Consider the following 21,354-nt stretch of genomic DNA (forward strand, 5'->3'; position numbering starts at 1 on the left):
GACATCATTTGAGTCAATTGGAGGTGTACCTGTGGATGTATTTTAAGGCTTACCTTCAAACTCAGTGCCTCTTTGCTTGACATCGTGGGAAAATCAAAAGAAATCAGCCCTCAGAAAATGAATTGTAGACCTCCACAAGTCTGGTTCATCCTCGGGAGTAATTTCCAAATGCCTGAAGATACCACGTTCATCTGTACAAACAATAGTATGAACGTAGAAACACCATGGGACCATGCAGCAGCCATCCCGCTCAGGAAGGAGACGCATTCTGTCTCCTAGAGATTAACATACTTTGGTGCGAAAAGTGCAGATCAATCCCAGAACAATAGGAAAGGACCTTGTGAAGATGCTGGAGGAAACAGGTACGAAAGTACCTATATCCACAGTAAAACGAGTCCTATATCGACATAACCTGATAGGCCGCTCAGCAAGGAAGAAGCCACTGCTCCAAAACCGCCATAAAAAAGCCAGACTACGGTTTGCAACTGCACATGGGGATAAAGATCGTACTTTTTGGAGAAATGTCCTCTGGTCTGATGAAACAAAAATAGAACTGTTTGGCCATAATGACCATTGTTATGTTTGGAGGAAAAAGAGGGAGGCTTGCAAGCCTAAGAACACCATCCCAACCGTGAAGCACAGGGGTGGCATCATCATGTTGTGGGAGTGCTTTGCTGCAAGAGGGAATGGTGCACTTCACAAAACAGAGGGCATCATGAGGAAGGGAAAATTATGTGGATATATTGAAGCAACATCTCAAGACATCAGTCAGGAAGTTAGCTTGATCACAAATGGGTCTTCCAAATGGACAATGACCCCAAGCATACTTCCAAAGTTGTGGCAAAATGGCTTAATTAAGGACAACAAAGTCAAGGTATTGGAGTGGCCATCACAAAGCCTTGACCTCAATCCTATAGAAAATTTGTGGGCAGACCTGAAAAAGCGTGTGCAAGCAAGGACCAAACCTGACTCAGTTACACCAGCTCTGTCAGGAGGAATGGGTCAAAATTCACCCAACTTATTGTGGGATGTGGAAGGCTACCCGAAACGTTTGACCCAAATTAAACAATTTAATGGCAATGCTACAAAATACTAATTGAGTGTATGTAAACTTCTGACCCAGCTGAAATAAATCATTCTCTCTACTATTATTCTGACATTTCACATTCATTACATGTCAGGAATTGTGAAAATGCATTTGGCTAAGGTGTATGTAAACTTCCGACTTCAACTGTATGTGTATCAGACACACATCGTGTTTTCTCTTAGAGACTATTCTGAACTGAAGAATTGTGTTACCACATTGTTTTATCCTATTGGTGATAGTCATATAATCTGTGTTATTCTATAATGTATAATGTTCACTGTAATTGTTTGTGTCAATTCTTTCATTATTCATTAAATTATTAGTTAAATAGAGTAACTGCATCCCTCGTTTTACAGAGTAATTGTTTGACTACCTAAATGCTTATAATTTAGAAGGTATATTGGTAGTTATTATTTACACTATACTCATACTGTAGCATATTCTTGGATGCCACCTTGACATCTCTGATCTGCTTGCCTCAATTAATTAATTCTGGAACATTGGTTGCCAGGATTAGCTATTTGTATCTAGTCTCTTAATAATTGCATAACGGTGCAAGTTAGACATGTTCATTATAGTCATACTGAGTCAGTGATACAATGATTCATTATCTTGCTAGATCCTCCAGAGACGCACAGGGCCTGTTACATTTATTTTTTACAGAAAACCATGCTGGACCACCACTGGAATATAGGCCTACACTCAGAAAAAAAGGTGCTGTCTACAACCTAAAAGGATTCTTCCGCTGTCCCCCTAGGAGAACCCTTTTTTGTTCCAGGTAGAAACCCTTCTGTCCCCATAGTGGTGTGGGGGCTGTGCTTTGGCAATTTGGGTGGGGTTATATCCTGCCTGTTTGGCCCTGTCCGGGGGTTTCATCGGATGGGGCCACAGTGTCTCCTGACCCCTCCTGTCTCAGCCTCCAGTATTTATGCTGCAGTAGTTTATGTGTCGGGGGGCTAGTATCAGTCTGTTACATCTGGAGTATTTCTCTTGTCTTATCCGGTGTCCTGTGTGAATTTAAATATGCTTTCTCTAAGTCTCTCTTTCTCTCTTTCTTTCTTTCTCTCTCTCGGAGGACCTGAGCCTTAGGACCATGCCTCAGGACTACCTGGCATGATGACTCCTTGCTGTCCTCAGTCCACCTGGCCGTGCTGCTGCTCCAGTTTCAACTGTTCTGCCTGCGGCTATGGAATCCTGACCTGTTCACCGGACGTGCTACCTGTCCCAGACCTGCTGTCTCAGACCTGCTGGAACCCTGACCTGCTGGAGCGGTAGAGATACTCTCAAAGATCGGCTATGAAAAAGCCAACTGACACTTACTCTTGAGTTGCTGACTTGTTGCACCCTCGACAACTACTATGATTATTATTATTTGACCATGCTGGTCATTTATAAACATTTGAACAGCTTGGCCATGTGCTGTTATAATCTCCACCCGGCACAGCCAGAAGAGGACTGGCCACCCCTCATAGCCTGGTTCCTCTCTAGGTTTCTTCCTAGGTTTCGGCCTTTCTAGGGAGTTTTTCCTAGCCACCGTGCTTCTACACCTGCATTTCTTGCTGTTTGGGGTTTTAGGCTGGGTTTCTGTACAGCACTTTGAGATATCAGCTGATGTAAGAAGGGCTATATAAATAAATTCGATTTGATTCTGTGCCTAGGTAGAACCCTTTTGGGCTCCATTCCACAGAGGGTTCTACATGGAACCAAAACGACTTCTACTTGGAACCAAAAAGGGTTCTCCTTTGGTGACAGCAAAATAACTCTGTTGGAACCCCTTTCTCAAGTTTAGCCTGTAAGTTTACACCATTTCAGTCTGTAGTCAAACATCTGCCTGGTATTCAAGATAATGCGCAACATAGTACCACCACCTTTAAAAGGTTTTCGTCAACCTCTGCTCAGACTTAAATGGCAGTGTTCCAATAACCTCCACTATGGGTGACTGTAGTATCCTCAAACGGACAAAAAGGAGACACAAGAGGGTACCCCACAGTCATTTTAGATCCCAATGGGTCTTTATTTTCATACTGTATGCTCCCACTCATCACTATCTCCTTTGCCATCTTCTCAGGTCTTTTCTTGGATCTCCATTCACACACACACACAACTGTAGCATCTTGTTTACATTTCTCACGTTTTAGGCATCCAGCTGAGGCCTTGGATGGATCATGTTACAATGACATGGGCATGTATGTACAGTCCTTTTCGTGTGGCACCAAATTAGTTGAACAGGAGAAGAGGATTTGGTTGCTTGTGGAGGGAGAGCAGTGTGGGTAGAACAGCTGCAGTGATGCTGATTGATTTCTCTTTCTCTGGCTCATCACTTCTTGACTAAAAGAAAGATAGATTCAGAAATGAGTTAGACATTGCCATAGTTCAACAGTTGAAAAGCCTTCATTAACATACTTCCAGAGATAGCAAGACATTCAGTATTCACTGAATGAAGTAGCCTACCCATCCCCATTTACAATTTCATGAATCAATGAAAAAAATTATAATATAGCACATTCAAACATTCAATTACACTATTATTGTAGACTATAGGCTACTCCTGTATCTACCATGTACAATACCGTAATCATTGAATGAAGTAGCGTACCCATCCGCATTTACAATTTAATTTATCAATTAGATAAATAATACTAGCACATACAGTTACATTATTGTAGAATAGGCTACCCCTGTATCCAGACTATATTAGGATACCGTTATGATTTTTTGGGTCTTGTCAGGCATGATTTAAGGTCTTCGATCGAAGTTGTATGTTGTACCTCGTTTCCCTTCTTCATTGAAAAGTACTTATGCATCTGCCATTCAATTCAGCTTGAGTGTGAATGTGAAGGCCTAGTGACAGTGGAAAAAATGCACACAATGGCATGTCGGGGTAGTGTATTACCATGTAAAATATGTATATCCTAAAGCAATACGTGTGTATATTTTCATGTACAATTGAATTCATCCATGAAATAAATAATACTAACACATAAAATTATGTTATTATTGTACACTAGCCTACTTGACACAGTAAATAATATTGCCTACGTGCCTTCAACTCGTTAACAACAAAAAGTAATTATTTTCAAATAAACCAAATTTGCTATATCAACACAGTAGGCCTAAATATTTCCTAATGATATCACAACTTAAATATAGCCTACTTACTCCTCAATCGGATCAAAGACATGGTAATTCTTTCCATCGTCTCTAAGGAAACTATCTGGGGCAGACACTCTCGAAAATTGCATCTGCCGCTTGTAAAAAAACTAACAAATGAATGTTGCCGCCGAGCTCTCAAATACCGTGACAGTCTCTCACTTTATGAACGGCCACTGCTATCCAGATTCCTTGGGAAGTCCTTACCCTGAACCCTAAACTATAACCCTTAACTAACACTAAAATTAACCATTTTACATTTTTTTTGTTGATTGAGGAAGAGACATCCAAAGGTACCCGAATAGCACGGACCCGCTGGGAAAGCCTATGAACTCCTCTATTCAACTGAAAGCCACGGACACAACTCTTATTGGTTGTCTGATACTGGTAACAACACCATCTGTGATTGGCTAACAACATGTAGATATGTATACAGCGAGATAAGATAATATACCATCTCATGAGGTGTTGAGGGAAAGACAGATTACCTATAGATTGGACATAATATTTTCTCAGCCATTAGCGATAACAGGAAATACGCAAGCCATAGGCTACACTATAGCTCAAGGTGGCTACATCGGAATGTCGGCTTGCACAGGCAAATCAGTACATAACTAACATTTATGGTTGAGATTTAATCAATATAAATATAAACTATGCATCTTATGACTTTCATTAACATGCAGGCGTCACGCAGAGGTTAGCCACAGGGTGGTACTGTTGCCTCGGTTTATTAACACGCAGGCGTCACGCAGAAGTTAGTAAGGCGTTGGTCTCATGTCATGCCAGTTAGACGTGCAATGGTAGGCTACAGCCACACAGCCTAGGCTTAATTTTGGCTCATATCACCCCCCATAGCGCATATTTTCAGGTGACGGCTATGCAAAAAGACTACAGCTTGGTGCACGCGAAGGAACTGCGCCGGCAACCATCCGTTTTATGACAGCAATTGCTACACTAGTTTGTAAAGATAAAATGACCAACTGATATACCAAATGGTTTCTTCAGCTGCACAAATAATTACCTCTTCCTCAAAATACCGAACAGTTGGCAGCAACACTTATTCTGTAGCTAACTAGCTACTTCCACGTTCTAACTAATTTGTTGCACGTTTTCATTATTTATCGGAATGTCGGACACTCTAGGGGACGGAAAGTTGGAGCTGAAACAAGCCAGCAAAGAAGTAAAGGAGAGCGAGAACGTGGCGGAAAAATACTCAGCCATGACAGTGAGCAAGAACAGCGAAATTGTCATGGGTGAACTGTCAGTGTCGTCCGCTGCGTTTAGTGCGGTCCCTACTCACAAACCTGTCAAAAAGGTAAGACACATTAGCTATGTACGTATGTGTTTATTTTGCTACTTTTCTTATCTTCACATCATGTCCCATTCAGGATGTCCCATCTAAACATAACGTAATTCAATTATAGTATTGACTTCGTTAGTAGCTTCTGCAATCCAACCATTTATTCTCAATGCATTTATAGTACTATTGCAGGTGTACACTTGGTGCAGTAATTTACGGTCTATGTCTGTCACCCACCCCCATAACCAGTGGGGATTTTAGCATGTACATCTTAGTGGGGCAAACACATTTTTAGATGCATGCCAGCAAAGCCACTAAACAATACATTAATTGCACTATAACGGTGACAAACGGTGCCCACAAACTGTTGGGGCTACATAAATCTGTCCCAACAGCAGAGCTTTCTTTTCAACACCATGGAGTGAATCCTTACCACTGCTACATCTGGCTATCAACGGAGCCTTGTCTGAGTGTATTCAGGCTCATTTACTTCCTTTTTGCTTAAACAAATGTTGTTTCTACTGACAATTGATCTGTACAAACTATGGTATAAGGGAATGATGAGCAGATAAGAGGGATTCCGTAATTTCGATTAAGACATTAATGATTGAGCTAGGACGGATGTAGTCAATAACTTTTTGTTCAGCACTTTTGAAATGTACAGCGACAGAATTCAGAACATGGGCCGTTCTTAAGGTATTCTCCCTGTACACCAAGTCAGAACCATAGGATAAATAAAGGGGGCATATAAACAGACAATGAAAGCTCTTACAATATTCCATGCTTACATTTCTCTAAAACAGGATATAGGCTATGCAACACCAACAGTAGGCTAAGTTATGAGGGGGAAAGGGACCAAATTATTAGGGTGAGGCACATGGGCTTCTAACAGCTTACTACACAACATACTAGAGGTCGACCGATTTATGATTTTTCAACGCCGATACTGATTATTGGAGGACCAAAAAAAGCCGATGCTGATTAATCGGCCGATATTTTTTTTTTTTTAAATTTATTTATTTATTTGTAATAATGACAATTACAACAATACTGAATTAACACTTTCATTTTAACTTAATATAATACATCAATAAAATCAATTTAGCCTCAAATAAAAAGAAACATCTTCAATTTGGTTTAAATAATGCAAAAACAAAGTGTTGGAGAAGAAAGTAAAAGTGAAATATGTGCCATGTGAAAAATCTAACGTTTAACCTCTTACATCTAGATGTTCCGCTAGCGGAATGCCTCACCAATATAAAATGATAGAGCGTGGCGCGAATTACAAACACCTCAAAAATGCAAAAACCAGCTTTTTACATTAGCATGTGACGTTCAGAACTAGCATACCTACCGAAAACTTCCGGTGAATTTACTAAATTACTCACGATAAACGTTAACAAAAAACATAACAATTATTTTAAGAATTATAGATACATAACTCCTTTATGCAATCGCGGTGTCCGATTTTAAAATAGCTTTTCGGTGAAAGCACATTTTGCAATATTCTGAGTAGATAGCCCGGCCATCATGGCTAGCTATTTTGACACCCAAGTTTGGCACTCACCAAACTCAGATTTACTATAAGAAAAATTGGATTACCTTTGCTGTTCTTCGTCAGAATGCACTCCCAGGACTTCTACTTCAACACCCAATGTTGTTTTGGTTCCAAATAATCCATAGTTATATCCAAATAGCTGCGTTTTGTTCTTGCGTTCAAGACACTATCCGAAGGGTGACGCGCCGGCGCGTATCGTGACAAAAAATGTCAAAATATTCCATTACCGTACTTCGAAGCATGTCAACCGCTGTTTAAAATCAATTTTTATGCGATTTTCCTCGTAAAATAGCGATAATATTCCAACCGGGAGACGTTGTTTTCGTTCAAACACTGAAAATAGAAAATGGAGTCTTCACATGCACGCGCGCACCAGTGTCATTGTTCTCAGAACGACCACATTCCAAAAGCCCTACTGTTTTTCGCCCAGGGACTGCAGAGTTATCATTCTCCGTTCTGGCGCCTTCTGAGAGCCTATGGGAGCCTTAGAAAATGTCACGTTACATAAAGAGGCTACAGAAGGCCAAGAAATGGTCAGACAGGGCACTTCCCATATAGAATCTTCTCAGGTTTTGGCCTGCCATATCAGTTCTGTTATACTCACATACACCATTCAAACAGTTTTAGAAACTTTAGGGTGTTTTCTATCCAAATCAAATATATGCATATTCTAGTTTCTGGGCAGGAGTAATAACCAGATTAAATCGGGTACGTTTTTTATCCGGCCGTGAAAATACTGCCCCCTATCCTAAACAGGTTTTAAGTTCCTTGCTCAGAACATGAGAACATATGAAAGCTGGTGGTTCCTTTTAACATGAGTCTTCAATATTCCCAGGTAAGAAGTTTTAGGTTGTAGTTATTATAGGAATTATAGGACTATTTCTCTATACCATTTGTATTTCATATACCTTTGACTATTGGATGTTCTTATAGACACTTTAGTATTGCCAGTGGAACAGTGTAGCTTCCGTCCCTCTCCTCGCCCCTACCTGGGCTCGAACCAGGGACACATCGACAACAACCACCCTCGAAGCATCGTTATCCATCGCTCCACAAAAGCCGCAGCCCTTGCAGAGCAAGGGGAACAACTACTTCAAGGTCTCAGAGCGAGTGACGTCACCGATTGAAACGCTATTAGCCCGCACCCCGCTAACTAGCTAGCCATTTCACATCGGTTACACCAGCCTAATCTTGGGAGTTGATAGGCTTGAAGTCATTAACAGCTCAATGCTTGAAGCACAGCGAAGAGCTGCTGGCAAATGCAGGAAAGTGCTGTTTGAATGAATGTGTCACGACTTCCGCCGTCGTTGGTCCCTCTCCTTGTTCGGCGGCGTTCGGAGGTCGACATCACCGGCCTTCTAGCCATCCCCGATCCACTTTTCATTTTCCATTTGTTTTCTCTTTGTTTTACACACCTGGTTTCAATTCCCCAATTCAGCAGGAGCAGACAACCCCCCCCTTTGGCGGTCGAGGAGCGCGTCCAGCAGCATTCGACCATGTTACAATGTCTCGGCACCGCCATAGATCGCGTGCTGCAGACGATGGACCGATGGGAGAGAGGAGGAGGTCTGCCAGCGCCTCCACCGGCACCACTACAACAGGCACCACAGTTCACCCCTCCTTCACCCGGTCCCAGTGGGATTCGGCTCGCGCTCCCGTGGTGCGCACTCACAGCCCGGTGCGCTCACAGCCCGGTGCGCTCGGTGCAAGCTCCTCACCGTTGCTGTGCTAGAGTTGGCCGGCAGCCAGGGAGAAGTGCACCGGTTCAACGTATCTGGTCTCCAGTGCGTCTCTTCGGCCCAGGTTATCCTGCAACTGCTCTACGCACGGTACCCCTCATTCACCAGCACAGCCCAGTTCGTCCTGTATCAGTGCTCCGCCCTTGCCGGGCTATAATCAACATCGAGCCAGGACAGGTTGTGCCAGCCCTAAGCGCCAGACCTTCAGTGCGCCTCCAAGGCCCAGTGTACCCTGTGCCTGCTCCGCGCACTCTCCTGCCAGTGCGCCTCCATAGCCCAGTACGTCCGGTGCCTGCTTTGAGCACGCGGTCCTCAGTGCGTCTCCCCAGTCTGGTGAGACCGGTTCCAGCTCCCCTTAGGAAGCCTCCAGTGATGATCCATGGCCCGGAGCCTGTAGTGATAATCCATGGCCCGGAGCCTCCAGGGATGATGCATGGCCCTGAGCCTCCAGGGATGATCCATGGCCAAGGAGCCTCCAGGGATGATCCATGGCCAAGGAGCCTCCAGGGATGATCCATGGCCAAGGAGCCTCCAGGGATGATCCATGGCCAAGGAGCCTCCAGGGATGATCCATGGCCAAGGAGCCTCCAGGGATGATCCATGGCCAAGGAGCCTCCAGGGATGATCCATGGCCAAGGAGCCTCCAGGGATGATCCATGGCGTGGAACCAGTAGAGATGATCTATGGCACGGAGCCTGCAGCTAAGGTCCCCAGTCCGGAACCTACAGAGACCCTCTCCAGTCCGGAACCTACAGAGACCCTCTCCAGTCCGGAGCCTCCGGCGACTCCTCTCAGTCCGGAGCCTCCGGCAACGCCCCTGAGCCTCCGGCGACGCCCCTGAGCCCTCCTTCAGCAGCCCAGAGCCTTCAGCAGCCCAGAGCCTTCAGCGGTGGTCAGCAGCGCAGAACCTCTGGTAATAATCCACAGGTCAGGGTTCCACAAGCAGAGGGATCTGCGGGAAGAACGGGGGCTACGCCCGGAGCCGGAGCCACCTCCATAGCTGGAGGATTGGCGGAGGGTCTGGGTGTAGCACAGGAGCCGTCACGGACGGTGGCCACCCTCCCTTCCCTCCCTTTTTGTTTAGGGTTGTTTTTGTGGGGTTTTGGTTTGGTGTGCAGTCGGGGTCTGCACCTTCGGGGGGGTACTGGACTCGAGGCATCGGGCGAGGGGCCTTCAGTACCTCGTGGAGTGGGAGGGGTACGGTCCGGAGGAGAGATGCTGGGTGCCGGTGGAGGACGTTTTGGACCCTTCGTTGCTGCGGGAGTTCCACCGTCTCCATCCGGATCGCCCTGCGCCTCGTCCTCCGGGTCGTCCCCGAGGTCGGTGTCGACGCGCTGCTAAATATAACATAACACACAGAAATACGAGCCTTAGGTCATTAATATGGTCAAATCCGGAAACTATCATTTCGAAAACAAAACGTTTATTCTTTCAGTGAAATACGGAACCGTTCCGTTTTTTATCTAACGGGTGGCATCCCTAAGTCTAAATATTGCTGTTACATTGCACAACCTTCAATTTTATGTCATAATTATGTACAATTCTGGCAAATTAATTACGGTCTTTGTTAGGAAGAAATGGTCTTCACACAGTTCGCAACGAGCCAGGCGGCCCAAACTGCTGCATATACCCCGACTCTGTTTGCACAGAATGCAAGAGAAGTGACACAATTTCCCTAGTTAAAATAAATTTATGTTAGCAGACAATATTAACTAAATATGCAGGTTTAAAAATATATACTTGTGTATTGACTAAGAAAGGCATTGATGTTTATGGTTAGGTACACATTGGTGCAACGACAGTGCTTTTTTTGTGAATGCGCTTGTTAAATCATCACCTGTTTGGCGAAGTAGGCTGTGATTCGATAAGAAATTAACAGGCACCGCATTGATTATATGCAACGCGCAGGACAAGCTAGATAAACTAGTAATATCATCAACCATGTGTAGTTAACTAGTGATTATGTTAAGATAAGTTTAATGCTAGCTAGCAACTTACCTTGGCTTCTTGCTGCACTTACGTAACAGGTAGTCAGCCTGCCACGCAGTCTCCTCGTGGAGTGCAATGTAATCGGCTACAATCAGTGTCCAAAAATGCCGATTACAATTGTTATGAAAACTTGAAATTGGCCCTAATTAACTTCTTATGGGCAGGTGGGACAGTAGCGTCCCACCTGGCCAACATCCGGTGAAATTGCAGAGCACCAAATTCAAAATACAGAAATACTCATAATAAACATTCATAAAATATACAAGTGTCATACATCGACTTAAAGATGAACTTCTTGTTAATCCAGCCGATGTGTCAGATTTCAAAAAGGCTTTACAGTGAAAGCACACCATGAGATTATCTGAGGACAGCGCCCCGCTTACAAAAGTTTACAACATTTTTACAACCAAGTAAAGGAATTACAAAAGTCAGAAATAGCGATAAAATGTATCACTTACCTTTTGATGATCTTCATATGTTTGCAGTCACAAGATTCCATGTTACACAAATGTTTGTTTTGTTCGATAAAGTCCCTCTTTATGTCCCAAAAACTCTGTTTTGTTGGCGCATTTTGTTCAGTAATCCACTGGCTCAAAGGCAGTCACGACATGCAGACGAAAACATCCTAATAGTACCTGTAAAGTTCGTCGAAACATGTGAAACGATGTTTATAATTAATCCTCAGGTTGTCTATTGTCTAAATAATTGATAATATTTCAACTGGACAATAGCGTCTTCAATGAAAAGAAAAACAACTAACGGCGCGCAATCGGTCACACGCTCAAAACAACTCTGGTTCATTTAGAGTCCACTGAAGCCAAAGGAACTTCAATTTGGGTCCTATCCAAATACATACTGCACAGGCATTCAATAGAAAAGTACCCACATCAAAAATATCCCACTTCCTGGATGGATTTTCCTCAGGTTTTCGCCTGCCATATCAGTTCTGTTATACTTACAGACATTATTTTTAACAGTTTTGGAAACTTTAGAGTGTTTTCTATCCAATACTACCGTGCATATGCATATTCTAGCTTCTGGGCCTGAGCAACAGGCAGTTTACTTTGGGCACATTTGTCATCCAAACTTCAAAATACTGCCCCCTACCCTAGAGAGGTTTTAATCGGCTATTCCGATTAATCGGTCGACCTCTACAACATACACTTAGAATTACTTTCATAGCTACAGTATATATTTCTCCCTGGCATATTACATAATTTATGCATCAGCATTCAATACATTTTTGGACTCACCTTGTTGTGCTGTGCTCACTTGAACAGGAAGGTGGTGCGGCGGTCCTTTCTGTGGGCAAATATTGTCATCAAACTTTGTCATCAGTCTGGCATTTTCTGGATTTATGATGCTTTCAAGACAACTGGGGACTCTGGGGGGGGGGGGGGGGGGGGGAACAAGGTTGAATCATGACGTCAGTGATCTTCAGGTTAGCGCTCTAGAAAGAGGCTTGAGTTCCCAACTTGGAATTCTGAGTTGGATGACTGTTCAAAGCGTATTTTCTCAGTTGGAGCTTGTTTTTTTCCCCCCCAGAGTTCCCAGTTGTCTTGAACTCAGTGAAGTCTGAGATTTCCCAGTTTTGAGATTCCAGTTGTTTTGAACGCGGCGGAAGTCATGCTGGGTTGACAATGTATACAACCTTTTCTGGCCCATGGTGTTAAGTGTTTATCCTTTTAAGCTCGGAAAAAGAGACCCTTAAACCCAGACTTGGACTACACACCCACTCCACTGAATAGCAGGCTAGTGATTGCTTTGCAACGCTTGCAGTTAGCCACTGATTCCTTCCAAACCACTCACTGTTGAATTTGCGATTTCCAACTTGTTGTGTAATGTTTGGCCAATGAGCACTTATACATTTGATCTATAATTTCTCTTCATATGACAAGGATCGTACAGTAGATTGTCGACTTGATTTGGGATAATGACTGCTTGTCTAGCTTGCTAGCTAAGATTTTGAAAGTATGATGACATGATCAGTCCAATCAAAGCTACGGTAGATATATCGGGATTTGGCGTCAATTTATCTATGGCCAATGACCTTGAGCCTTCTTGGATGGGCACTTCTAATGTAACTCTATGGCAGGACCCAAGGGGCTTGAATTTTCAAGCTATCCCTGTAGATTTTGCGGTGACGTAGTGTCCGCATGAGTGACAGAACACTGAACCAATCATGGCGCAACTAGAGAACATTACCAACACCTACGCTCGTTTTTTCCACTGGCTGCCCCACCATCACAGAAAGGATTGAGGTAGGCTGAAACACCTGCATTTTGGAGCTGCCTTACTCAAGAGAGCAAAAAAGAGACCATGTTTGTATGCGGCCTCATTAACTCAATGTTTATAAAACGTATTTTTATTTTTTTACATTGTTTGCAAACTGATATGTGACACCTGCCCTGAATAATGCAACGCCACTGCCCATAACCAGACTTGGGCACAGTGTTAACGGAATTTGATTTATTGGCCATAAGCTGTCAGCTACAGTAAGGCCTAATGTGCATTTAAAGTTGCAATATGTAACTTTTTGGGCGACCTGACCAAATTCACATAGAAATGTAAGTTATAGATTTGTCATTTTCATTACAATTGTAATAAGTGGTAGATCTGTTCTATGTGCACCATTTCTATGCTTCCTGTTAAGTTTTTGCGTATTTTACTCAATAGTGTGCAACTGCAGTCTGCAATTTGGGGCGTTCCTGCAGGCACCCCCCCCCCCCCCCCCAAACCCCATTGGTTCCTTCATGAAACCCCTCCCCCGAGCACCCCATTGGTTCCTTCATAAAATCAGTTAGCTAGCTAGCACACAATGTCGCTCCGCCTCCCGTCAAGCAGGGGTGAAGGACATGCAGGAGGCTGGGGGGACACTGTGTCCTAGCTAGCTAACTGATTTCACGAAGGAACCAGTGGGATGCTCGAGGGGGGGCCACCTGCAGGAACGCCCCAAATTGCTGGCTGCAATTGCACCCTTCTTTTTCCTTTCGGTTTTATACACCAGCTTCAAACCGCTGAAAATACAACATTTTTGGTTAATTAAAATATATTTCAGATGTTTAGATAATACAGTGATTCTCTACACTGCTTGTTTTGTCACAAAACTGAAATTAGGCGAACTATTCGAATTTTAGCACCCAGGAAAAGGCAAAGTGTAGAAACTTCACACACATACAAACACACCTTTTAAAAAAACACAATTAAAGGGGAATTTCACCCTGGCTCTGCCACGGCATGTAGTCATTACTTTAATAACATTACTTTTTCATCATTAACAAATACATTTATGCATATCTGGTCTGGGTGGGAAAGCCCCATGCCCATTTCGTAACTGGTCCTACCTGCAACATCAGTAACACCTGCTGCAACATCACTGTACAGCTCTAAGACTATATGGTCAGCAAGTGTGCAGGTGCCATGTCCTGTGTCACTAGTAACTTATTAAACAGGTGCCCTTTTTTTTACGTAGCTACTAAAACTTACTGACTTAAGTGTTTATCATCCATGGATAGCATAGGAAATATGGTAATAATAGTATTATACAGTGAGAGAAAAAAGTATTTGATCCCCTGCTGATTTTGTATGTTTGCCCACTGACAAAGAAATTATCAGTCTATAATTTTAATGGTAGGTTTATTTGAACAGTGAGAGACAGAATAACAACAACAAAAAATCCAGAAAAACGCATGTCAAAAATGTTATAAATTGATTTGCATTTTAATGAGGGAAATAAGTATTTGACCCCCTCTCAATCAAAGTTTTCTGGCTCCCAGGTGTCTTTTATACAGGTAACGAGCTGAGATTAGGAGCACACTCTTAACGGGAATGCTCCTAATCTCAGTTTGTTACCTGTATAAAAGACACCTGTCCACAGAAGCAATCAATCAGATTCCAAACTCTCCACCATGGCCAAGACCAAAGAGCTCTCCAAGGATGTCAGGGACAAGATTGTAGACCTACACAAGGCTGGAATGGGCTACAAGACCATCGGCAAGCAGCTTGGTGAGAAGGTGACAACAGTTGGTGCGATTAATCGCAAATGGAAGAAACACAAAAGAACTGTCAATCTCCCTCGGCCTGGGGCTCCATGCAAGATCTCACCTCGTGGAGTTGCAATGATCATGAGAACGGTGAGGAATCAGCCCAGAACTACACGGAGGATCTTGTCAATGATCTCAAGGCAGCTGGGACCATAGTCACCGAGAAAACAATTGGTCACACACTATGCCGTGAAGGACTGAAATCCTGCAGCGCCCGCAAGGTCCCCCTGCTCAAGAAAGCACATATACATGCCCAACTGAAGTTTGCCAATGAACATCTGAATGATTAAGAGGACAACTGGGTGAAAGTGTTGTGGTCAGATGAGACCAAAATGGAGCTCTTTGGCATCAACTCAACTCGCCGTGTTTGGAGGAGGAGGAATGCTGCCTATGACACCAAGAACACCATCCCCACCGTCAAACATGGAGGTGGAAACATTATGCTTTGGGGGTGTTTTTCTGCTAAGGGGACAGGACAACTTCACCGCATCAAAGGGACGATGGACGGGGCCAAGTACCATCAAATCTTGGGCGAGAACCTCCTTCCCCCAGCCACGGCATTGAAAAAGGGTCATGGATGGGTATTCCAGCATGACAATGACCCAAAACACACGGCCAAGGCAACAAAGGAGTGGCTCAAGAAGAAGCACATTAAGGTCCTGGAGTGGCCTAGCCAGTCTCCAGACCTTAATCCCATAGAAAATCTGTGGAGGGAGCTGAAGGTTCGAGTTGCCAAACGTCAGCCTCGAAACCTTAATGACTTGGAGAAGATCTGCAAAGAGGAGTGGGACAAGATCCCTCCTGAGATGTGTGCAAACCTGGTGGCCAACTACAAGAAACGTCTGACCTCTGTGATTGCCAACAAGGGTTTTGCCACCAAGTACTAAGTCATGTTTTGTAGAGGGGTCAAATACTTATTTCCCTCATTAAAATGCAAATCATTTAATAAAATTTTTGACATGTTTTTCTGGATTTTTTTGTTGTTATTCTGTCTCTCACTGTTCAAATAAACCTACAATTAAAATTATAGACTGATCATTTCTTTGTCAGTGGGCAAATGTACAAAATCAGCAGGGGATCAAATACTTTTTTCCCTCACTGTATGAACTCTGAAAATCAGCTTGGATAGCATTAGAGAGACTACCCTGTACAATCTCACTTTCTCATGCTCTGAATAAACATTAGCTTGGAGCTCTCTCCTGCGTTAGCACCCAGAAGCAGCCTGGCATATTATGCAAGCCAGAGGTGCAGTATTACACTCAATGAATGCACACACACACGCACACTTGGTGGTTGTTATGCAACACTGGTTCCAATCAATGATTTATGTGTGCACTAGATGACTGACAGGGTTTTATATATAAAAACCTTGAAGTACCTTTTTTTAAAAACTTTTTTTTTAGCAAGTACTAATGTCAATGTCCCCACCAAAACAAAAAATACTTAAATGCATGTGATTTTGTCCTTTAAACATTTAAATGAAATACTGTAGAATTCCATTCATTCCTATGGAGGACTCCTTTTCTGAGTGCCAGTATGGCTTCAAAGCCTCTCCATGGCCAAAACATAGCATCAGCAATCTAGGGTTTATACACATCATTGGTTGGAGTCCAGCAGGAAGTGAATCTGAGAGCAATAGAAGTGGACATACAGTTTCAGAGTGAGAGCGAAAGGTTTTTGTTATATTTCAGTTTGTTCACACAGATTTATGGGCCTATTTGACATGATAATTCCAGTACAGTGTAGGCTTATTATTCTTTTGTAGGGAAAATGGAAGGACAGATACAGACAAGGAGCTATAGGTGAGCAGTTATCCAGGGACTTGACCTTAGCTGTGTGTGGGTAGAATTTGATATTTTATTAGGCTCCCCATTAGCTGTTGCAAAAGCACCAGCTACTCTTCCTGGGTTCCAAACAAAACATGAAACAAAATACAGAATGACATAATACAGAACATCAATAGACAAGAACAGCTCAAGGACAGAACTACATAAAAACATTTTAAAGGCACACGTAGCCTACATATCAATGCATACACAACTATCTAGGTCAAATAGGGGAGAAGTGTTGAGGTGTTTATCTGTTGTTTTTTTTAAACCAGGTTTGCTGTTTATTTGAGCAATATGAGATGGAAGGAAGTAACATGCAAGGGCTCTATATAATATTGTACACTTTCTTGAATTTGTTCTGGATTTGGGGACTGTGAAAAGGATCCTGGTGGCATGTCTGGTGGGATAAGTGTGTGTGTCTCAGAGCTGTGTGAAAGTTGATTATGTAAACAATTTGGGATGTTCAACACATTAATGTTTATTCTAAAAAGAAGTGATGCAGTCAGTTTCTCCTCAACTCTTAGCCAAGAGAGACTGTCATGTGCTTTAGCTCACTCCTCTAAATCAGCCCAATCTGTGTTAGCGTTCAGTGGGCAGTTCTACAACACAACAGAGCCACTGTTGCACTTTTTTTAAAAGAGCATATATCCACAAACTACTCTTAATAGCGATACACTACTCTTGACACTTTGTCAGCCCATCTGTTTTTTCTTTCTGCTGCAATAAATGTCACTGATCCCATTAACCCATTGCCTCCAATCTTTCCATTTCCCTCTGCCCAAATCTCTTTAGTCTGTAGTTGTATCCACTATGACCGCTTAGTTGTTGATTTTCCCTGCTGTAGTACAATTGGAAAAAATACATTCCACCTACCTGTAAATTGTTTCCATTCCTGAATTAAACTTCAGTTGAAAAACAACAGCACTCAGGAATGTAAAAGCAGCAGTCTGGACATACACACAGGCCAACTTCATGACAGTATGTAAGGTTTATGACCCCCCCATAAATACATTTCTCCCTTCCCCTCTCTCTCTGACCCTACTGAAGGACTTTTGAATAGCCTTTGTTCAATATAGAGAGTCTGGGAACATCAAACAAGTGGGGGGAAAGGAACCATATTTCGGTAATAGAACCAGTTGGAGATATACCAGGTACTTAATGAGTATGGATGTCAGTTCGGTTGTCATCTAAGACATTATGACTGATGACAGGACGACATAAACTGTACCTGGGAAAGTCTACACATTCTAGTTATCAGATTCACGTGGAATTGTTGTGCAATTTAAATGTTTGATATTGAAACTGTTTGTTAGGAGATTAAATGTAATTTTAGCTTCCAAATGAGAGAATTGGGTTTTCATAAGGAAAGAGCCCTGACCAATCAGTGGCCCGCCCCTGTGAAGAGACAGGGGTTATAAACGATGAAACACACCCTTCTCCCCTCGCCACTATATAAGTCAGTGACAAAATGTAATCAGCCTGTTCCGGGTACGTGAGGTCTGCAGCCTCTGCGTTAAAAGGACACACATGTCAAGTACAGAACTAAGCCAACCTCAGCGTGAGCTTTGGTTGCGAATGGTATGAACTTTGAACCCTTATTCACTACAGAAGTGATACTTCCTAGCCATTGAGTTAGCAGTGGCCGCTGTAGACGTGGGCTACGAAAGGACGGGCGACGTATCCAGTCTAACACACGACAAAGATACTACAACGTATCCAATTTACCACCAGTGACATTCTTCTGAGGACAGGAAGATCTCTGTTGGCCAACACGGCCAGCATCTATGACCAACCTACCGAAGCGCAGCTCAGAGTAAATATACTGCTCAAAAAAATAAAGGGAATACTTAAACAACACAATGTAACTCCAAGTCAATCACACTTCTGTGAAATCAAACTGTCCACTTAGGAAGCAACACTGATTGACAATACATTTCACATGCTGTTGTGCAAATGGAATAGACAACAGGTGGAAATTATAGGCAATTAGCAAGACACCCTCAAAAAGGAGTGGTTCTGCAGGTGGTGACCACTTCTCAGTTCCTATGCTTCCTGGCTGATGTTTTGGTCACTTTTGAATGCTGGCGGTGCTTTCACTCTAGTGGTAGCATGAGACGGAGTCTACAACCCACACAAGTGGCTCAGGTAGTGCAGCTCATCCAGGATGGCACATCAATGCGAGCTGTGGCAAGAAGGTTTGCTGTGTCTGTCAGCGTAGTGTCCAGAGCATGGAGGCGCTACCAGGAGACAGGCCAGTACATCAGGAGACGTGGAGGAGGCTGTAGGAGGGCAACAACCCAGCAGCAGGACCGCTACCTCCGCCTTTGTGCAAGGAGGAGCACTGCCAGAGCCCTGCAAAATGACCTCCAGCAGGCCACAAATGTGCATGTGTCTGCTCAAACGGTCAGAAACAGACTCCATGAGGGCGGTATGAGGGCCCGACGTCCACAGGTGGGGGTTGTGCTTACAGCCCAACACCGTGCAGGACGTTTGGCATTTGCCAGAGAACACCAAGATTGGCAAATTCAACACTGGCACCCTGTGCTCTTCACAGATGAAAGCAGGTTCACACTGAGCACATGTGACAGACGTGACAGAGTCTGGAGACGCCGTGGAGAACGTTCTGCTGCCTGCAACATCCTCCAGCATGACCGGTTTGGCGGTGGGTCAGTCATGATGTGGGGTGGCATTTCTTTGGGGGGCCGCACAGCCCTCCATGTGCTCGCCAGAGGTAGCCTGACTGCCATTAGGTACCGAGATGAGATCCTCAGACCCCTTGTGAGACCATATGCTGGTGCGGTTGGCCCTGGGTTCCTCCTAATGCAAGACAATGCTAGACCTCATGTGGCTGAAGTGTGTCAGCAGTTCCTGCAAGAGGAAGGCATTGATGCTATGGACTGGCCCGCCCGTTCCCCAGACCTGAATCCAATTGAGCACATCTGGGACATCATGTCTCGCTCCATCCACCAACGCCACGTTGCACCACAGACTGTCCAGGAGTTGGCGGATGCTTTAGTCCAGGTCTGGGAGGAGATCCCTCAGGAGACCATCCGCCACCTCATCAGGAGCATGCCCAGGCGTTGTAGGGAGGTCATACAGGCATGTGGAGGCCACACACACTACTGAGCCTCATTTTGACTTGTTTTAAGGACATTACATCAAAGTTGGATCAGCCTGTAGTGTGGTTTTCCACTTTAATTTTGACTGTGACTCCAAATCCATGGGTTGATAAATTGGATTTCCATTGATTATTTTTGTGTGATTTTGTTGTCAGCACATTCAACTATGTAAACAAAAAAATATTTAATAAGATTATTTCATTCATTCAGATCTAGGATGTGTTATTTTAGTGTTCCCTTTATTTTTTTGAGCAGTATATTTATTGCATTTTCCTTTTCCAAATGGGCGGTAATTTAGAATGCATAAGATTCTGTATTTACGATGGCATAGCTGTTTTCTGGTTCCTCAGTCTTTCCGCTCTTTCATTCAAGCCCAACCCCCTTTCTTTGTGTAACAAGCCGCCATGCCGGTTTAGCCCACTAGGGCACATTCTCCTATCATTTCCTTGTAACCATATCTGTTTGTTAGGCATTTCTGTGAATTATTTAGTTTAGTAAATAAATGATTTTAAGACAATTGATGTATGGATGACTCATAGTGAAGACTGGGTTCGTGCAGATAACCAACAATTTACGACGTTTGGAATGAGATTGACGTGAGGTAAATAACACATCATTAATGAGGAGACAAATCGATCAAATATTATAATATCTGAAAGTTATATTAGGAAAATTATAACTTTGTAATCTGAATATTTTCCTTGGTGCCCCGACCTCCTAGTTAATTACAGTTACGCGATTTAATCAGTTTAATCGCGTAATAATAATTACAGAGTTATTTGATAAACATGTCTTCCGTTTTAATGATGCCAAAGACACGACAATACCATTGGATATAATGCCTTGGATGACTAACAATGGAGAGACTATCAGAAACTGGGATTTCCTTGACTTTATATGCGCTGATGAAGTCACTATCTTAACATCCTTCTTGATCCTGTGACTTCCTTAGCTTCTCGACTCTTACCCTCTGGTGACTTATTGGTGCTGTTGGCTGTCAACGACATAGAAATGTCATTACTCATCCATGAAAGAGTTGATACTGACTTCATCTGTCTTCTACTAATCTAGCATTTCTTTCAAGAAACAGATGTGTTATTGGACTTTCATTTGTTTCTGCCACTCAGTATGCTGGTCAGTGTTATCCATTAACCGGTTTGAGCAATATACCAACTGAACCATATTACTTGCTTTTGTGGGAGAGTTTTTATGTGTGTGTGTCTGTGTGGTGTTCACACGTAGTGAGAGCAGCATAAGCTTGCTTCCCACAAATCAAATCAAATTTTTTTTGTCACATTCGCCGAATAGAACAGGTGTAGACCTTACAGTGAAATGCTTACTTACAAGCCTTTAACCAACAATGCAGTACCTAATTACCTAACAAAAGAGTTGAGCATAACAAATAATTAGACAACACAGTAAATAACAATAGCGGGGCTATACACGGGGGTACCGGTACAGAGTCAATGTGCGGGGGCACTGGTGTCGAGGTAATAATGTACATGTAGGTAGAGTTATTAAGGTGGCTATGTGTAGA

At 43.3% G+C, this 21,354-nt stretch overlaps 1 protein-coding gene and 1 long non-coding RNA gene across 2 annotated transcripts in view; one reads left to right on the forward strand and one right to left on the reverse strand.

The window, feature by feature from the left end:
• Positions 1–3,076: 3,076 nt before the first annotated feature.
• LOC115207797 (uncharacterized) lies at positions 3,077–4,615 on the reverse strand. The gene is made up of 3 exons (XR_003881058.1): positions 4,247–4,615; positions 3,856–3,928; positions 3,077–3,415 (listed from the first exon to the last, which is right to left on the reverse strand). It is a non-coding gene; the product is annotated as an uncharacterized LOC115207797 (long non-coding RNA).
• A 392-nt stretch (positions 4,616–5,007) lies between these two features.
• The window catches only part of LOC115207796 (S-adenosylhomocysteine hydrolase-like protein 1), a 63,495-nt gene continuing 47,148 nt past the window's right edge, over positions 5,008–21,354 (forward strand). Inside the window, exon 1 of the mRNA XM_029775280.1 lies at positions 5,008–5,555. Within this exon, the coding sequence (XP_029631140.1) occupies positions 5,367–5,555 (189 nt within the window). The 5' untranslated portion in view covers positions 5,008–5,366. The remainder of the gene's footprint in view (positions 5,556–21,354) is intronic.

This window comes from Salmo trutta, chromosome 14 (genome assembly GCF_901001165.1).
Source record: "Salmo trutta chromosome 14, fSalTru1.1, whole genome shotgun sequence".
Classification (NCBI taxonomy): domain Eukaryota; kingdom Metazoa; phylum Chordata; class Actinopteri; order Salmoniformes; family Salmonidae; genus Salmo; species Salmo trutta.